A 17,943-nucleotide genomic window follows, 5' to 3' on the forward strand; every position below is an offset into this window, starting at 1 on the left:
GGCCTCGTTCGCAGCAGTTTGATCCTGGAGCTGCCATGAGGTTGCTGAACTAGACATTTCTGTTTGCTCTGCTCCTCATGTTTTCTTTCTCTGGGCTCTCGTGTGTTTGTTTACTTTCTTTTTTGGGCTTGGGTTTTTGAGCAATCGATGGCAGGAAGCTGGGAGTGGTGGAGCACAGCTAGCCAAGGCCAGTCTTCTGGCCCGAGGACAAAGTCCTGGGGCCTGGTGGTGCCTGAGAGGGCACAGTCTGGGCCTGGCTGCTCTCATTAGGAAGGAAAGCTCCATTCCTTGGCCACTACTGAGAGATGAGCCAAGTGTAGGGTGCTACCCACATGTTGTTTGATGTAAGCATCCCAACTGGCAGGTTATAGGTCCATTTTACAGCAGGAGAGACTGAGGCAGAGAAATTAAGTTGTCTGGGTCACATTATAATAAAATGGTGAAGTCAGGTCTGATGATTGTTGCTGCCTCTCAACACAGCCTACCAAATGCCCGGGCAGTTCTTGTCCAGAGGCCCTGGAGAAGGAAGGTCATGTGTGAGGTCCCTGAGGCAGGCCTGGGCTGGGCCTCTCTCACATTCTTCCTGGTAATCATGTCATCTGGGCCTGTCACTTAGGGCACCCCCACCCAAGGTGGGTGGGAAGAGGTGATGGTTCCTAATTCTGTCAAGACAGGTGGGAGAGGTCTGTGAATGACAGGGCTGTGGCCAGTCCCTGGCAGGTTCCTTGAGCCTGGGTGTGGCCTGGGCTTCAGTGATGGTTAAACAGCAGCCTGAAGAATGAGACGTGCTTTCAGTCCTCCATCCACCCCAGTCCTCGCCATGGTCTGCTGCTAGGGTGGCAGACCCAGCCCATGCCTTGGAAGTGACCCTTCCCCATGAACCTGCTAGCCTGTTCTTCATTGCCCATCCCATCTCCTTTGAGTTGCCTGATGCCCTCAGAAAGGCTCAGGGCTGAGACTTCCTTTCCTTAAGACAGATACCAAATCCACACCCTCTCCTTGGTGGGGCCCTGGAGCCTCTGCAGCAAATTAACCCTACGCCCTGCCTATACATAATTCCTTTTCTGCCTTGACTTGGCACAAGGTAGGAGGGGTGACCTGGCTGGGGGGAGGGTCAGAGCCAGGAAGGACCTTAAGTCACTAGGGTGCTTATCCCAGTGAGGTGAGTGACTTGCCCAGAGGACCAGAGAGTTGCTGAGGGCAGAACAGTCCACCTTCTGTTCCATAGGGATGTGCCCTAGGGTCGGCTGACTTTCTCTTCGTTGTGAGTTTTGTGATTGTAAATCACAGAGCAGAAATCCTACTGATGAACCTGCAGATCTCTCTAGAGTCTATCCAAGGCAAAATCTGAGCCAAAAGACATGCAAAACCGAGTCCCTGTTACAAACTGGCAGGATGGGAGTGGGTGGCAAGGAGAGGGAAATTAATCCATTATATCATTCAAATAATATCCCTTTTATAAAATTTCTTGGAGCACCTGCTGAGGGGGCCAGGCATTGTGCTAGACTCCAGGAATGTAGCAACAAGGCAAACAAAACCCACCCAGCCCTCCAAGGAACGGGCAACTTTATGAGGAGGGGAGTGTGTACAACAGGAGGGTAGTCTGTGTATCATCCCAGCTGAAGAAGAGAAGACTGAGGCTGGGAGGGGCCGAGGAAATTGCTCGAGGTCACAGAGCTAGGTAGAACAGATCTGGCATTTGTGGTTAGGTCTGCGGGTGAGCCCCGCCCCAGGCAGTACCTGTCCTACCCACAGCTTCCAGCTCCCTTAGGGGCTTCCAGCCTAGTTGGGAGTCAGGACAGATGCATCAGGCAAAGAGGAGGACTGGGATTTGTTAGTGTGAGAGCGGCTTACACACACCCAGACAGAGCTGTGGGAGGCCAGGATGGGCAGGTAGCTGCGCTGGAGGCAGGCTGGTCCAGGTTGGGGGGGGGGGAGTCAGGGCACACCTTGCAGAGGAAACTCAGAGGGAATGACTCACACCTGACTCAGGCAAGTTACAGCTGTGCCTACAGGTGTGCTGTGCTGGAAACAGGCCACCCTGACAGTGTTAGTCTCAGTCGTGTCCGACTCTTTGCAACCCCATGGACGGTAGCCCCCCAAGGCCCTCTGTCCATGGGATTCTCCAGGCAAGAGTACTGAAGTATTCTTTCAGTATTCTCTCCCTTTTCCGGGGGATCTTCCAGACCCAGGGATCGAACCGGGGTCTCCTGCATTGCAGGCAGATTCTTTACTGCTGAGCCCCCAGAGTAAAGTGGAGACCTGCGGGAGATAGGAGAGCTGGCTCTGGTGGGTCCTGAGGTTTCCCAGGGTGAGGGTTGCCTGGTTTGGCTCCACAGGGAACCATTTGCTGGGTGGTTCTGAGCTGATGACACCTGGGGTGTCCTCCTTGGCTGTCCTCTCCTGACCCCTAGAGCCAGGGACCCAGGTGGCTGGCAGAGGGCTGGGGGCACAGGGGAGCATGGGCCGGTAGTGGTTATTGGGAGTGGCAGGCCCCAGGCAGGGGCGACCCAGAGGCTGAGAGGGAGGCAGTCAGGAATGGAAGGGGGATCAGCGCACAAGATCAAGGGATGTGTGTAGTCCCGGAGAGGGGTCGATCACCTCCAGCTGGAGTCCCTCTTCATCTCCTACTGGACCTGGAACGTTGCCCTGAGTGGAGCAGGCTGGCGGTGCATCTCAGGCCGAGAAGCTCTGCTCAGCCAAAGCACCGCAGCAGTCGGTAGTCACCGCCCCTCCAGCGCGCTGGCCGGGCAAGGAGGCGGAGGCGCGGCCCCCGGGTTGGGATTTGTGGGTGTCAGGGCTGCATCTGCGCCAGCATCTGAGCCTGGAGTGGGCGGAGGAGCCAGGCAGGCGGACCGCAGACAGACCCAGCCGACCTTCCCCCACCCCGTCCCCGCCCCAGTCCCTTGGAAGGAGGGCGAGTTTCGGGGGTCAGCAGGCTTAGCTGTCTGCCAAGTGGGGCTCCGGGCCCGTCACCAGAACGCCTCTCCTATCCCCGGGAGGCTGGGGCTACCCCAGAGAGGACGTCTGCAGCCTCTAGGGGGCTCTCGGGAGAGAGTAGCCCCGGGCCCCCAGCGGTCGCCGGCCAGGTGGCAGCGCCGGGGCTGGGCTGCGCGGAGGAGGCGGCCTCCCCGGCCTGGGGCGGCGGCTGGGGCGGCGGCAGGGGCGGCCCTGGGATCACATGGGTGGAGGCAGGTCCCGGAGTCCCGGGCGGGCTCTCCCCAGAGTCAGGCAGACGGCGGCGGCGGTGGCGGGAGCGGCGGTTTCTCCTCGCCTCCCTCCTTCCCTTCCCTTCGCTCTCCGGCCTTGCCGCCCAGCCCGACAGGTGAGCGGGAGCCAGGTGAGCGCGCCCACCTGTGCTCGGGGCGCATGGCTGGCGTCCTCCCCGGCCCCCGGCGCTTTGGCCGTTCTGTGCGCCCGCGGCTCCCTGGGAGCCTGAACCTCTCTGCGCACGGCCGCTCCCCGCAGCCTCGCCTGCGGTCGGTTCCCCACCTGGAGCTGGGCTTTCTTCTCTCGGGCGCTCCTACTCCAACCCTCGGGCGCACCGGTACTTTGGTCTCAGAGCTTAGAAGGCGCCTGAACTGGGCGAGCCGGGGCGACGGGCTGGGCACTTCTTCGCTGCCCCGGCGCGGAGTCCACTGACCAGCTCAAAGGTCTGGGAATCCAAGGCATTTGCGAGCCGCCACAGCCGACCTGGGGCCTGTGCGGGGGGCACAGAGAGGTTTGGCCCGCACAAAAGGGGAAGCCGAAGGGTTGAGAAGTGGGCAGACAGCCTCACTTGCCCGGGCACCCTCTCCCCAGTCTCCTAAATGCAGGAAGTGGTCCCAGTGTGCTTGATAGATTTGGGCAGCATTTGTAGTCCATGGGCCTCCCCCAGGGCAGCCCCAGAGTGGGTGCTTGGTAGGGTGCTGGCCCAGCTTGGCATCACAGCTTCCTGCCTGGGTTGGCTCCTGACTCCAGAACGAGAGGGTCAGGAAATCCTACAAGGGCCTGGTCAACAGGGACACTCCCTTACCCAGTGGTGGGGTCCTGGATGTGAGTCCTGTGGCCCCAGCTCCGTGGCAGCATCCGTCAGCTCACCCTGCTGGTCAGCGCCCGGGGGTGGGTGTGCCCAGCTTGGCAGGTGAGCCTGTCCTTCTTGGCAATAGCGGCTGGGAGGACAACAGGCCATTGGGGAAGGTGGAAGCCTTGTCTTGCCACTTGAACCACATTCCCAGGGGCACAGTAGGCAGCTGGGAGGCCCCCAGCCAGCTACTTGAAAGCCTGCAGTGGTGCCACCCCTTTCTGTTTCCCGAGTGTTGTCCTCCCCCAGAGCAGGGAGGAAGTACCTTGTGCAGTCGGGTTTGGGGACCGGAAGCCAGCACTAGGGGCCCTTAGCGTTGATAGTGGAGGAGGGGAGAGGAAGTGCTGACATCCACCACCTGCCAGCCCAGCCTGCCTGCCTGCTCTCAGCAAGTGCCGGTGTCTAGCACCCCAACAGCCTGCCTCCAGGGAGCTGCTCTGCTGAAGACAGACTCTAAGGGGGAAACTCAGAGTCCTGACTTCCCAGGGTGGGGGGAAGTGGAACTGAGGCCTGTGGGAGAGGTTAGTCACTTCCTCTACCAACCTCCACCCGCTGCCCCCCGCGGCCCCCCCCCCCCCCGCCCTCAGCCCCTAACTGGCTGCTCCGGGGACCTGTCACACACACCCCACCTCCACTTCACAGCATCCCCCTGGGGAGCTGAGGGGCCAGCTCCATCTCTCCATCCTTTCTGCCTCAGGTATGGCACTGACAGTGGATGTGGTGGGGCCAGCGCCCTGGGGCTTCCGAATCTCTGGGGGCAGGGACTTCCACACACCTATCATGGTGACCAAGGTAAGTGCTAGTTCCAGGAGACGGGGAGGTGCCCCCAAAGTCAGGGCCTTCCCTGTCTGTCCAGTCCTCACAGTCACCTTTCTCTTTCTTTTGGTCTGGAGTCAAGGCCTGTTTCTGAGACTGTTGGCCGGGGCAGAGCTGGGACCAGGTTGCCATGAGGATGTGGTGGCCACTTCTAGGGAGTGAAAGGGAGCTGGGCCAAGTGCAGGGCCTGCTCCTTCTCTTTGGTCACCGACCCCATACCTACTGGCAGCCACTTTGGTGGTTAGTAGGAGAGGCGCCCTGAGCTCTTGGTGATTCTCCCCGGACCCAGCCAGGAAGTGTTCATGCAGGAGGCCTGGGCAGGCAGCACCTGCATGATTTGGTTTGCACAAGCAGGGCTCTTTTCAAGCACAGTTCCTGAAATTCTGCCATCGCTTATTCTTTGAGAGGCCCGGTTAGAATCCCAGTGCTGGGGTCAGGAGTGGGGGGGCTGCCACTCCAGCTTCTGGACCCCTCCAGGAGGGGATAAGATGATTAACTTGGTGGATACTGGCGGGCAGGGAGAGTGATGTTAAAGGGAGATATGTAGGCCAGCCTGGTGCAGGTCAGCTTGTGTGCTTCTTGGGCTGGACAAGGACATTTCCTCCCCTCATTCCCACCTGAGTGTCACCTGAGACGACTTGATCCTCATCCCCTCCAGGTAACTGAGCGGGGCAAGGCCGAGGCTGCTGACCTCCGGCCTGGTGACATTATTGTGTCCATCAACGGTGAGAGTGCAAAGGACATGCTTCACGCCGAGGCCCAGAGCAAGATTCGCCAGAGCCCCTCACCCCTGAGGCTGCAGCTGGACCGGTAGGCCCTCCACCTCCACTGGGCCTGCCAGTATCGCTCTGCCTTCTGCCAGCCCACTGCACAATGACTGCCCTTACCCTCTATGCTTGGCTCCAGTCTGGCCTGCCTGGGCCACTATGGCTCATCCGTGGGAAGGTCTGGGGCTCTAGGGCTGCAGCAGGACAGCTGAGGCCAACCGGGTGCCCAACCAGAGTCGGGTGCACAGTCAGAGTCGGGCAGGCTGGCATCAGCCACCTGGATGCCCGGGTTTGACTGGTTCCCAGTGTGTGGGGTACAGGGCGTGGGCATGAAGTGGGTTGAAGAGGAGGAAGGTGTGCCTGAGGCTGGGTCCCCAGGGTCCCTGCCTCCAGTAGCCTCTGTTCTGATCTTGGGATGGTGAGGAGTTTGGGGTCTCCCTCCCCATAAAACCCCCCTGTGGCTCCCCATTTCCTCTCTGGACTCTGTTGGGGAAGGTGGATTCCCAGGCTCCTGGGTCTTCAGCCTGAAACCCTGGGCTGGGGTGGGGGGGTGGGCACGTGGCTTCCTGGGGTGGAGCGTCCCAGTGAGTCAGAGGGCAGGAATGCTGGGAGATCCCCCTGCCAGGAGAACCCTCTGGGCGGGTCTTGAACCTGAGTCAGGTACCTCCTATACCTCTGCCAACGCCTCCACCAGCAGCTTCCCTCTGGGCCGGGGCTCCATGCCCTCTCCTCGCCTCTGCTGCCCCTCCAGTGCTGGGGATGCTGGCTGCCGGGACCTCTCATGACCCCAGCGCCTTCAGTACCCACATTGTGCCACTTCAGGCTCCTGAGTGTTTACAGGAGTTGGGCCTGGAGGAGGAGGGTAGAGAATGGGTCATGGCATCTGGGAGGGGACCAAAATCCACAAGAAGCTGCAGAGTGGGGTGGGGGAGGGGCGAGGAGCTGCTGACATCATCACTTCCTCTCTCGTCCTTCTTGGATGGGACCAGCCCCATCAAGAGGTGGTACCCCCAGGCCTCCTCCAGTTCCACGTGGGGGCAGGTCCAGACTCCCTGCCTCCTCTTTCTTTTGCTCAAACCCCTCCTAACTTCTCCCAACACCCCAGCCCCAGGAGACCTCTCAGGCACTCAGAAGCCCCAGGCAGGAAGTGGTGCTCTGGGCGGGGCCAGAGCCCAAGCTCCCCTCACTCAGGCCCTAAACTCTCCCCTGGGAAAGAGCCGAGGCTGTGGCTGGCATGGTGTGTGGGTACTGAGGTTCCTATTGACCTTGCTGGAAGTGGTCAGACCTCCAGGATCGGTGTAGTGGGACATGGTGGGCCCATCCCTCACCCTCAGCAGCTCCCAGCCCTCCAGTCACCTCCTGTTCAAGGCTCCAGTCAGAGTCCATTGGAGGGGAGTCCCTGGGGAGCTGAGGCTGGGGGTTGGCGGTGCCTTGGTGATTGGCAGGGGAGCTGCCTTGTTCTTTAGGTACTGCAGCTCCCTGCCTGGCAGGAAGCGGGGCTGGCTCCACCCTCTGTTTTATGGCGGGTAGCCTGCAGAAGGGGCAGAGAAGTGATTCTTTCAAAGGCTGAGCTGGCGGGGCACAGGCCCCTGGAGAAAAGGGGGCAGTGGGCCCAGCTATTGCTGGCCTTTAGGAATTTTGGCAACTCTCTCTCTCTCTCTGGTCTTAAGTTTCTCTAGGGGTGAAGGATAAAGGATTATTTATATATAGTCAGCTGTCCCCTGCCAAACTGATCCACAAACTGATGCTGACTAGTGATACAGTTTGGGTGAAATGTTCCCCCACCACCACCAAAAGAAAAAATAAGAAAAGAAAGGGAAAAACAAAGGCAAGGCGGGGGGGCGGGGTGATATTGTTTGGAGTTTTTTAAAAATTTGAATGTATTGAACTTTTTGCTGAAACAATGTCCTTTCTACTTTGTAGTGCTGAATTGTCCTTTGTTGTAAGAAATGATGGTGGTCGTTGATGATAGTTACTTGTGAATTTGGTAAAGTTGAGATTTAGCTACCCGATGTCTGAATGTTCTGTACATTTTCCTAATCTTGAGAAGCCAGTGTGGGCACAGCTGGAATCTACAGCCCCTACCAGCTTAGTGGAGGTGCCAGGACCCCGGTGACACTCACCTCCCTCTGTCTTCTCTTCAGGCCCCAGGCTGCCTCTCCCGGGCAGGCCAACGGGGAAAGCTCCTTGGAAGTGCTGGCCACTCGCTTCCAGGTAGGACAATGCCTCCTGCTCGAAGCCCCACACCCTGAAGTGATGGGGGCCCCTCCCTTGCTCCTCTCTGCCCTGCTCTTCCAGGCCCCTCTCTCCACAGAGCTCCAGGAGGACACACACTGACAGCCAGGCCTCCCTCAGCCCCCGGCCATGCAGCCCCTTCTTCACCCTGCCCCCGACCAGCCCCCAGGCTCCCACTGGAGAGGTGGTGACCAGCCACAGGTGAGCGCAGCAGGTGGGCACCACATCCACAGGTGGAGGCTAGCCTCTCAGAGTTCTGAAGCTGAGTTTAGGGAGAGCTGGGGGTCACCTCTGTTTCCTTAGGGCAGCCTGGTAGAGAGGACCCCGGCACTCTCTGTCCATTTCCCCATTTCAGTTTCCAGAGCCTGGCGTACTCCCTGGAACCTGCTTCTGCTGACCACTTGTACTGTGTGGGCCGCCCTGGAAGCCGACAGGTGAGGAGAGCTGGTTGGTTGGTAGTGGTGGCTGTAGGGCCGCAGGCGGCTGGCCCCACCTGGGCATCAGCACTGCGGTCTCCTAGCAATGCGTGGGCTCCTCTATGGAGCTGCGAGGCCAGCGCTCTGCTGAGGGAGCAGTCCTTGTGCTGGCTAGACCCAGGTGGCCTTCGCCTTCTGCATCTTACATTCCGACTTGCTGCCACCTCCTCCTTGCTGATGGCTTCCTCCCTTCTCCAGTGTTTCTCTTGGGCTGGGACCGAAATAGTTTTGCTGCTGTTGTTGGGATGATTCCCTTTGGCTCTGGCTGCATCTCTTGAACACATTCCTCCCCATTCCAAGCCCCATGCCCGCCCCCAACTCCCATCACCCATCCCCCCTCTTCGTCCTCTGACTCAGCCCCCAAGAACCACCAGAGAACCACCAGCCGGACTGTGATTCCAACTCAAGTTGCATATGGCTTATTCTCTGTTTTTTTCCCCCCTCCCAGCCTTTTACTCCTGGTCCCACTGTCTGACAGACAGGACCCCCCAGGTCCCACTGTCTACGAGTGACACCCAACCCCTACCCCTTGGTGGTATTTCTCCTCTCCAGGGGCAGGGGTGGGGAGGTGAGGAGTGAGGCGGCCAAGAGTCCTGGCCACAGCTGCTGGGGGCAGAGTTTGTGGGGGCAGGTCCAGCCTTTGGGGTGAAGGGGATGAGGCCCAGCTGCTGGAATCCTACCTCAAGTTGATTCTGCATTCCAGAAAGCAGAGCCTTTGGAGACGGCTGGGGGAGGGTGCTAGAAACTCTGGGGGCTCTGGAGAAGGACAGAGCAGGGTCTTTTGGAGGCCTCGTAGTAGGGGCACCCTGGTGAGCCGCTGCAGGGCCTGCCCAGTGGCCCTCCATGCAATGTGAGCATAGAGATGTATATATTCAATGAGACACCATCTTTAAGGAATTTCAAACATAGTTGTAGAGATAAGAGGGACATGCAAAACAACTTTGGAACAATTAAGCACTGAACGGTATGGTCTTAATTATAAAAGCAGGAGGCGTTCTGGGAGGGGACAGCTGAGTGTGGGCTGGGGTGGCCTGAGAAGGCTTTGTCAGGAATTTTGCTGGATGTCAGAGGTAGATTTTGGATTAGAGATGATGAGCTGGGGAGATGGGAACACATCGGTAGGAGCAAGACGTGGCGTGTCTGGGCCTGTGGGCCTTCTCTACAGAGATACGGGCTGAGACCAGCTAGGGATGAGCTTGGTCCATCCTGGCCTCCTTCTTCCCGGTGTCTGCAACCAGGGTAAAGGGGAGAGGCAGATGAGATGGGGAGTGGCTTTCAAAGTGGCGGCAGCAGCACCTTGGAACTTGTTGGTAATGCAGATTCTCAAGCCCCAGTCTAAACTTACTGGATCAGACAGGGGTGAGGGCCTGGGTGGGGTGGGGCCACCCATCTGAGTTCTCAGGAGCCCTCAGGGATCTGCTGCACACACAGCTTTGAGGACTACCCATGTGGTGTGAAGAGGAGTTCTGGGTGGGCTGGCAGGGAGACCTGGGTTAGTCTTACCTCTACTGTGTCACTTTGGACAAGGCCCCCTTCCTCCACTCTCTGGGCCTCAGAGTTGGACCTGAGGCTCTGAATTCCCTTCTTTGATCCTGAGGCCTCTTGTCATTCTTTCGACAAATATTTGTGGGGCAGCTGATTTGGTCAGGCACCCTTCTAGGCTCTAGGGATACATTGGTGGAAAAGCAGACATTCCTAACCCCGTGAAACTTGCATTCTGGTCTACGACAATGAGGCTGTGGTCAGATGGGGTGGAGTCACCAGACACATAGCTCCCTCTTGGGAACCACCCGTGCACTTGAGCACCTTCTGACTCTGTGCGCTTCAGTCGTGTCCGACTCTGTGCGACCCCAGAGACAGCAGCCCACCAGGCTCCCCCGTCCCTGGGAATCTCCAGGCAAGAACACTGGAGTGGGTTGCCAGTTCAAGGCTCTGAAAAGTCCTGTGAGAAAGATGCTTAATTTTATTAATTTCCTAAACTTGTTTAACTGCAGAATTTCTCCTGGGGTTCCCCATTATCCACTCCCCCCACCACTCAGTTGTTAACATCCCCCGCAACACATTTTGAGAAGTATTGGCTAAGTATTGACAGCTCTTGATGAGCAGATAAACAGCTTTGGAGATGAAAGGTGGTTTGGTAAAGGGAAGTGTCACCTATAGGTGCCTCGGGGGGAGGAGGGAGGGAGGGAAGGGAGGGGAAAGGTGGAGCTGCTCCAAGTCAGGGAGTTGGGCTGCTCAGGCTTGCCAGGTGGCTCAGCTGTAAAAGTACTCGCCTGCAGTGCAGGAGACACAGGAGACGTGGGTTCAACCCCTGGGTCAGAAAGATCCCCTGGAGAAGGAAATGGCAACCCACTCCAGTATTCTTGCCTGGGGAATCCCATGGACAGAGGAGCCTGGTGGGCTACAGCCCGTGGGGTCAGAAGAGTTGGACACGACTTAGTGACTAAACCACCACCACCTTGGGGATGAGGTGGTCTGGCAGGTAGAAGGGGGCAGAGGTGACTACCGACGAGGTGCCGCTGCCCCAGGCTGCAGTGCTCGTGGCCTTGCCTCTGGCTCCTGAGCTGGCTAAGGCATCACTGGGCTCAGGAAGTAGGACATTACCAGTCCTTATGGTGCCCTTCGGAAACCAGAAGTTGCCCCCTTCTCAACAGGCACACTCTTGGGTGACCAGATATGAAGTAAAAACAGCCCCTGTTTCACTGGCCAGCATGAGGACATGGCCTACGAAGGGAGCCAGGGTGGATTTCAGCTCTTCCTCCCTGCTGGCCAGTGCCCCCATGCAGGGCACACGCTGGCCTCTCTGGGACAGCAAGATGAACATTGTTCTTGAGTGCCTGGTGCTGGCTGTCCTTCTTAAGGGAACAGCCTCACCATCTGTCAATTGACTGCATGGCACCCAGGAGCCCAGTGAGGGGGTCCTAGCCCAGCCTCCCACTCCCTGAGTGACTTGGACCAGCCAGTTTCCTTTCTGACCTTTAATCTCCTTACTGTAGAAGCCGAGGAACAGAAGAATGCAGGCTGGTGCAGGGGGTCCAGTGCAGTGAGAGCTTAAGGGCTTTTTTTTTTAAAGACTCCGAAGTTTCTGTTTTCAGCTTAAGAAGTCATGAAGTTTTTCCACTTGACACCATACTTCAGCCCCAACTTTTTAAAATAAAGCATTTAATTTGGCCACGCTGGGTCTTAGTTGCAGCATGCAGGAACTTCTATCTTTGTTGTAGCATGTGAACTCTTAGTTGTGGCATGTGGGATCTAGTTCCCTGACCAGGGATCAAACCTGGGCCCCTTGTTTTGGAAGCTTGGAGTCTTAGACACTGGGACACCAGGGAAGTCTCATTCCTGACTCTGAATTTTAAAATCGAAAGTGTTTGGCTTTCCGGGAAACTCTGCCCTCAGCCTGGCCTTGGCGAGCCTAGTTGTCCCTGAGGCTCTCCTCTCCTTTGGGGATGGCTACAGAGAGAGTACAAGATGCAGGCCAGAAAGCAGAGCAACAGGGAGACTGCAGGCAAGATTTCCAGGTAGAGAACAGATGTGAGAGGCCCAGAGGGCAAGCACACACTGAGCAGTGGACTCTGCTGTGAGCCCCAAACAGGCCTGGCTCCTCAAGGCTCCATGGGGCAGGACCAGACTTCCCAGGGCGGTCGGGAGAGGCCGGTGAGCCCAGACCCTGGTATTATCAGAGGAGAGATCTCCCCCAGCACGTGAGGGAGACGGGACTTTTGTGTGGCCCCAACTCTGACACCAAGAAGGGTCTTGGCCCTTTATGTTTCCTTTTCCTCATTGCCAAAGGGTCAGCTTAGTCTCTCTCTGCTTGTCTGCCTCCCCTAGCGGCAGTGTGCAACATCTTTGCAATCACAATGCGTGAGATGGCAGAGGAGCCTGCACAGTGGCCCCACATGCTCGTCTTCATTCTGTCCCGTGCCTGTTCCCCTTGGGGCAGCAGCTCACCCTTCCAGAGCTGGATGCTGGCCTCCCTCCCTTCTCGGACCCAGTAGGAGCAGCTGCTGGCGGTTGCTGGTGCAGCAGGGGGAGCCTGCTGGTCAGCGAGGGCCAGGGGCCCCCTGGTGTTGGCCTGGGGAACAGCTGAGCTGAGCCGCTCAGATGGGTGTGCTGGCCCAGGGCCCCACTGCTGACTCCTCCCCTGGTGCCTCTCCTTCCCACAGGCCGGCCTCAACCCTGCTGGCGACTCCGCGGTGCTGGTACTGCCGCCACCGCCCTCCCCGGGTCCCCGTTCCTCCAGCCCCAGGATCAGGTACCACTGGGGTCTGGAGGGAGGGGTAGGATCTTGGAGGGTCTGGGAGCAACAGGAGACTGTCAGGTTTCCCCGAGAAGGGTGGGGGGTCCCAGCTATGTAAGCCCAGTTGGCTTCCCTTTGACCCCCAGAATTCTTTATCCCGCCCCGGGACACTCTTCTCTGCCCTCCTGCTCCTCCTAACCCCCGGGCACGGGCCCCTCACTCCTGGCTGGCTCCCTCCATCCCTGCAGTGTGGCCTCGGAAGGTGAAAGCCACCTCCTGAGAGAGGACTCAGAAGTCTTCAAAATGCTGCAAGAAAACCGCGAGGCACGAATGGCCCCCCGGCAGTCCAGCTCCTTCCGGCTCCTGCAGGAAGCCCTAGAAGCTGAGGAGAGAGGTGAGCCACTGGGGGTATCGGGCAGGAGGACGTTCCCCCAGGATACTCTGAACCGCTGACCAGATGTGTTAATAAATTAGCATTTAGATCAGTATTTTTTAAGGCTCTGACTTATAGAAGCCAGCGTCCCTGAACTTCAGGAGCCTCTGGTCTGGTAGGGGTTACTGGGGTGCACCCAAAGGTGCTGGCTAGGTTCACGGAAGTGCCAAGGGAACCATAAAGGTAGGTGGTGGGCCCTGGGTCTCCAAGGAGGACTTCATGGAGGAAGAAGGGTTTGACTTGGCCCTTGAAGAAAGATCAAGTCTTTCACAAATGGCCTTACGATGGTGGCCGGGAGCCGTGTGGAATGTGGAGGTCTGAGCCAGAGGGTTTTTGGGTGGGATCAAGAGGACTCTGGCTGCATGGAGGGGGGCTCTGGAGGTTAAGTCCTGGCTGTGAAGCCTTGCATCCAGGCTGAGTGTCCCAACCCAGGAGGACTGGGTTAAATAGTGCCAGAGGATACATGAGGGGCCGAAGTAGGCAACAGAGGTATGGGCTCCTGCCAGGGGTGAGTTGTTAATTCATCAGACGTTTACTGACTCATCCAGTGGACCAGCCTTGAGCTATGTGGCAATCAAAGGTGGTCAGGACCCACCTCTACTCCCGAGGAACTCCGTGTATTGGGCAGACTGGCTGCTCAGCATTCTGGGAAGTGGATGTTTGTGTGTGTGTGTGTGTATATCTGTGTGTGATAGGGGGGCGGGCACTGCCTCCTTCCAGGGGAGAGATGAGGAGGGCCTGGCCTCGGCAGTGGTATCAGGGGGGCGAATGATGGGACTGTCAGAAGTATTTGATTGGCAGAATCACTGGTACCTGGTGAAAGAGAAAATGTTAGTCACTCAGTCATGTTTGACTCTTTGCAACGCCATGGACTATAGCCCGCCAGATTCCTCTGTCCATGGGATTCTCCAGGCAGGAATACTGGAGGGGTCTCCATTACTTTGGCCACCTCATTCAAAGAGTTGACTCATTGGAAAAGACTCTGATGCTGGGAGGGATTGGGGGCAGGAGGAGAAGGGGATGACAGAGGATAAGATGGCTGGATGGCATCACCGACTCGATGGATGTGAGTCTGAGTGAACTCCGGGAGTTGGTGATGGACAGGGAGGCCTGGCGTGCTGCGATTCATGCGGTCACAAAGAGTCGGACATGACTAAGCGACTGAACTGAACTGAACCTGGTAACTGGTTCCAAGTCTGACGTTTTGCTCCTGGCGGTGTTCATAGAGGGAAAGGAGACAGGGTAAGAAGGTTTGGAGCAAAGCATATCCATCACCACTCCAAGGCCTTGGCAGGCCCTGGAAGAGGGCAGAGAGAGAGGTGGGGAGGGGGGCAAAATGTGTCCATCACCACCCCAAGGCCTCAGCATGCCCTGGAAGGGGGCACAGAGAGAGGCGGGATGGGGGGCGGTGAGGGCAGTGCAGACAGATGGTGACTTCACCCCTGAAGTCTTGGCATCCTCAGCTGTAGACAGGGACCATACCTGCCAGGTAACATCTGTGCTTCATCTTCACGTTGTTCCAAGGCTCAGACACCATAATGCACGAGAGCCCTTTGAAAAGTGCACAGAGGTGGTATGGTGTGTGTTATTATATGTAATTACCATGTCTTTAATGTCATGACTGGATTAGCAGAAAGGAACTAACTGCCTGCTTGGTCTGATGTGTCAGACACTGAGCACAGACGCTGCTCAGGCTGCCTTAGCTTGGGTAGCTCAGCCTTGAACCTGCTCCCTGCCCTTGACCAGCCTCAGCCAAGGGTCTGGCATGATCATCTCCTTCTTCCATGACCCCCGCTCATACCCATGGTTACGTTGAGGTCCACTTGGAAGTGTGCCTCTGACAATGAGTCTCTTTGGAGCTGGTGCTGGTGGAGGTGGAGTGAGCATCAAAAATACAGCCTGGGGACTTCCCTGGTGGTCCAGTGGTTAAGATTCTGCCTTTCAATGCAGGAGCGTGCGTGTTCAGTTCCTGCTTGGGAGACTAAGATCCCACATGCCTTGTGGCCAAAAAAAAAAAAAAAAAAAACAGCCTGATGCTGCTGCTATGGACAAGCTCTGATGTGTCTGTCTGTCCTCCCCCCTGTCCAGGTGGAACACCTGCCTACCTGCCCAGCTCGCTGAGTCCACAGTCCTCCCTGCCCACCTCCAGGGCTCTGGCAAGCCCACCCAAGCTCCACACGTGTGAGAAGTGCAACACCAGCATCGCGTGAGTGTTGGCGGCCTGGGGCGCAGGGCCTGGGATGGGGAGGGCAGGGCCCAGATGCTCTGTGTGAACCCACTAGCCAGAGGCCCTGGGGGGAGCGCTGCCACAGGGGACTTGTGATGGGCTCAGGGGTCGTTTCAGCCTTCTCGGGATGCTTGCACTAGCTTTTTCCTGCTGTCTCTCCTCTTGCTCCCTTTCTTTCCCTGCCTTCCTGGAGGAGGAAGAAATGCTACTGTTTTTGATTTCTCTCCAATCATCATCTCAATGCCTCTGGAGATCTGCTCCGCCTCCTCCTGGAAAATCTTGTTCTTACTCCCTTCTTCCCGCTCTTAGGCTGCCTCTTCCAGAGGTAGGTGCATTTTTTCTCAGTGGGTGGCGTGATAATGTAGCCCAGAGAAAACATTCTCTGGAAAATTGAACCTTGGCCATCCCACCTTCCTGGTAAATTTCTTCCATGCTCAGTGTTGATGGTCAAATAACTCTAGGCAAGTCCCTGGCCTCCTCCATGTTTCATCTGCAGAATCGGAGGCTGCCCACCCTAGCTGTGCATGCCCAAGGAAGGGGATCCTATGCCTTGGTTCTCAAAGAGCTGCAGCTGGGCCCCTGAGGGATTTCAGCCAACACCCCCAGAATTTCACCTTCAGGAGGTCCCCAGCCCCAGGATTTGCATCTCCAATTAATCCCCTGGTGACACGATGCTGTGGGTCTTGGCACCTGGGACTGCACTTGGAGAATCACTATTCTGTTAACAATCCAGAAGATTCAGGATGGTGCTTGTCTGCCTTTGTGCGGGGGAGGAATAACTTTAAAATTGGGGTCCTGTGGGTGTGGGCGGGGGTTTCCCTGAGGGTAGGCCTGAGGAGTCAAGTGTTTGAGATTTTGGGACCTTCCAGGGTCCTGGCTCTGGGCTGGGAACCAGGATCCCTGAGAATGGGAATGGTGGCATCGTGCCAGGCACTCCTGTCCCTCCCTCCTGCCCCCCAGGTTAATGGCTGTCCCCTCCCTGTCCCTGCAGGAACCAGGCCGTCCGCATCCAGGAGGGGCGGTACCGCCACCCTGGCTGCTACACCTGTGCTGACTGTGGGCTGAACCTGAAGATGCGAGGGCACTTCTGGGTGGGGGACGAGCTGTACTGCGAGAAGCATGCCCGCCAGCGCTACTCTGCAGCCCCCACCCTCAATTCCCAGGCCTGAGCTCTCAGCCCACCCTCCACTCTGTGGGCAACTCCACGCCAGACCTGTGCCAATAGCACGTTGGCCTGGGAAGGTGATGGGGAGCGGCGTGAAGCCAGAGGCTGGGACCTGCCTGTGCTGCCGGTGAGGGCAGCCCACCTCCCCAGGCCTCTGCTGGATACTATTGTGTCCTCCTGAAGGACAGGCTCTGCATCAAAACCCGAAGTGGGTGCTGCACTGGACATCTTTGTGCACCAGGGATTAAGCAGTTTGGGACATGGATATAAGTGTCTAGAAGGAGAGGGGTGGACCAGAGGCTACAGGTATTCACTGTGTAAAGTTTGCAATATATGAGCACTAAAAATATATACTGTACATGAACAAAATAAAGTAGTGCCCCTGTCTTCTCTCCTTCCCTGCCCCAGCCCCTGGAAATGTGCTTCCCCTAATCCTAGGTGGAGAGTCTCTTTTTTTTATTTAAATTTTTTTTTTTAAATTTTGCACTGTTTCTTCACTGCAATGTGAGGGCTTTTCTTGTGACACACGGGCTCTGCAGCATGCAGCATGTAGCTGTGGTGTGATGGCTTAAAAACCCTGTGCCATGTGAGATCTTAGTTCCCTGACCAGGGATCAAACTCACGTACCCTGAGTTGGGAGGCAGAGTCTTAATCACCCCACCCCGAGGGACGTCCCTGGAGAGTATTCATATATAACAATTTTTTGCCCTCTTATTTCCCCCCTCCCTCAAACCCCACTCCTACCAGATGCTTCGCCATGTGACATTCCCTACTGAAGAGACTGGCTCCTTTTAGTGGATGGTCATACTCTCCCTGGACCATTTTGTGAAGATGCCTGTTTTATTGGGATGATCCCTGGTAGAGGAATGAGTGTCTCACTGGGAGCCTGGAGAGGGATTAGGGTGACAGAGCGCTGGAAGCAAACAGGAGGCAGGCCCTGAAACTGCTTCTGCCCAGGCCCGTCTCAGTAAGACAACATCTTCTTCTGCCAGCCCTGCCTGGGCTGGCGCTCTGCCCCTCGCTCTACTTCGTATCGATGCTGCCAGCCCTGCTGACTTACTCAGAGGAGCTGGGGAGGCAAGTGAGGAGACAGCACCTAAAGCTGTGGTCCCCAACCTTTTTGGCACCATGGATTGATTTTGTGGAAGAAAAGTTTTCCATGGACTGGGGCAGAGAGGAGGGGATGGTTTCGGGATGATTCAAGTGTTTTTCATTTACTGTGCACTTTATTTCTGTCTTGTGGCAATCTGAGGATATTCCGCCCTGACTTTAGGGCTAGGGTTCATGCTCCTGTGAGAATCTAATGCCTTGGCTGATGACAGGAGGTGGAACTCAGGTGGTAATGGCAGTGCTGGGGAATGGCTGTAAATGCAAATGCTTTGCTCACTGGGCCTCCTACTCACCTCCTGCTATGCAGCCTGGTTCCTAACAGGGCACGGACTGGTACCCGTCTAAGGCCGGGGGGTTAAGGACCCCTGATCTAAAGAACTCTGTGTACTTGCCCAAGGCTGTCTGCACCCATTT

The 17,943-nt window shown here is 57.1% G+C and overlaps 1 protein-coding gene across 4 annotated transcripts; it reads left to right on the top strand.

Moving 5' to 3' along the window:
- Window positions 1-3,166: 3,166 nt before the first annotated feature.
- Window positions 3,167-16,792, top strand: PDLIM2 (PDZ and LIM domain 2). Of its 4 annotated transcripts, none has more exons than XM_040242927.1 (10): window positions 3,230-3,340; window positions 4,761-4,855; window positions 5,538-5,689; window positions 7,791-7,860; window positions 7,961-8,082; window positions 8,237-8,315; window positions 12,521-12,609; window positions 12,843-12,988; window positions 15,116-15,233; window positions 16,246-16,644. In XM_040242927.1, the coding sequence occupies exons 2-10, from the start codon at window positions 4,763-4,765 to the stop codon at window positions 16,421-16,423; spliced, it is 1,047 nt and encodes a 348-aa protein (XP_040098861.1). In that variant the 5' UTR covers window positions 3,230-3,340; window positions 4,761-4,762; the 3' UTR covers window positions 16,424-16,644. The 4 variants fall into 4 exon arrangements, with proteins under 4 accessions (XP_040098850.1, XP_040098861.1, XP_040098857.1 ...); XM_040242923.1 differs by having other exon boundaries at window positions 3,230-3,325; XM_040242935.1 differs by lacking the exon at window positions 3,230-3,340 and adding an exon at window positions 3,464-4,584.
- Window positions 16,793-17,943: the final 1,151 nt, after the last annotated feature.

Source organism: Oryx dammah, unplaced genomic scaffold (assembly GCF_014754425.2).
Source record: "Oryx dammah isolate SB20612 unplaced genomic scaffold, SCBI_Odam_1.1 HiC_scaffold_1, whole genome shotgun sequence".
Lineage (NCBI taxonomy): Eukaryota > Metazoa > Chordata > Mammalia > Artiodactyla > Bovidae > Oryx > Oryx dammah.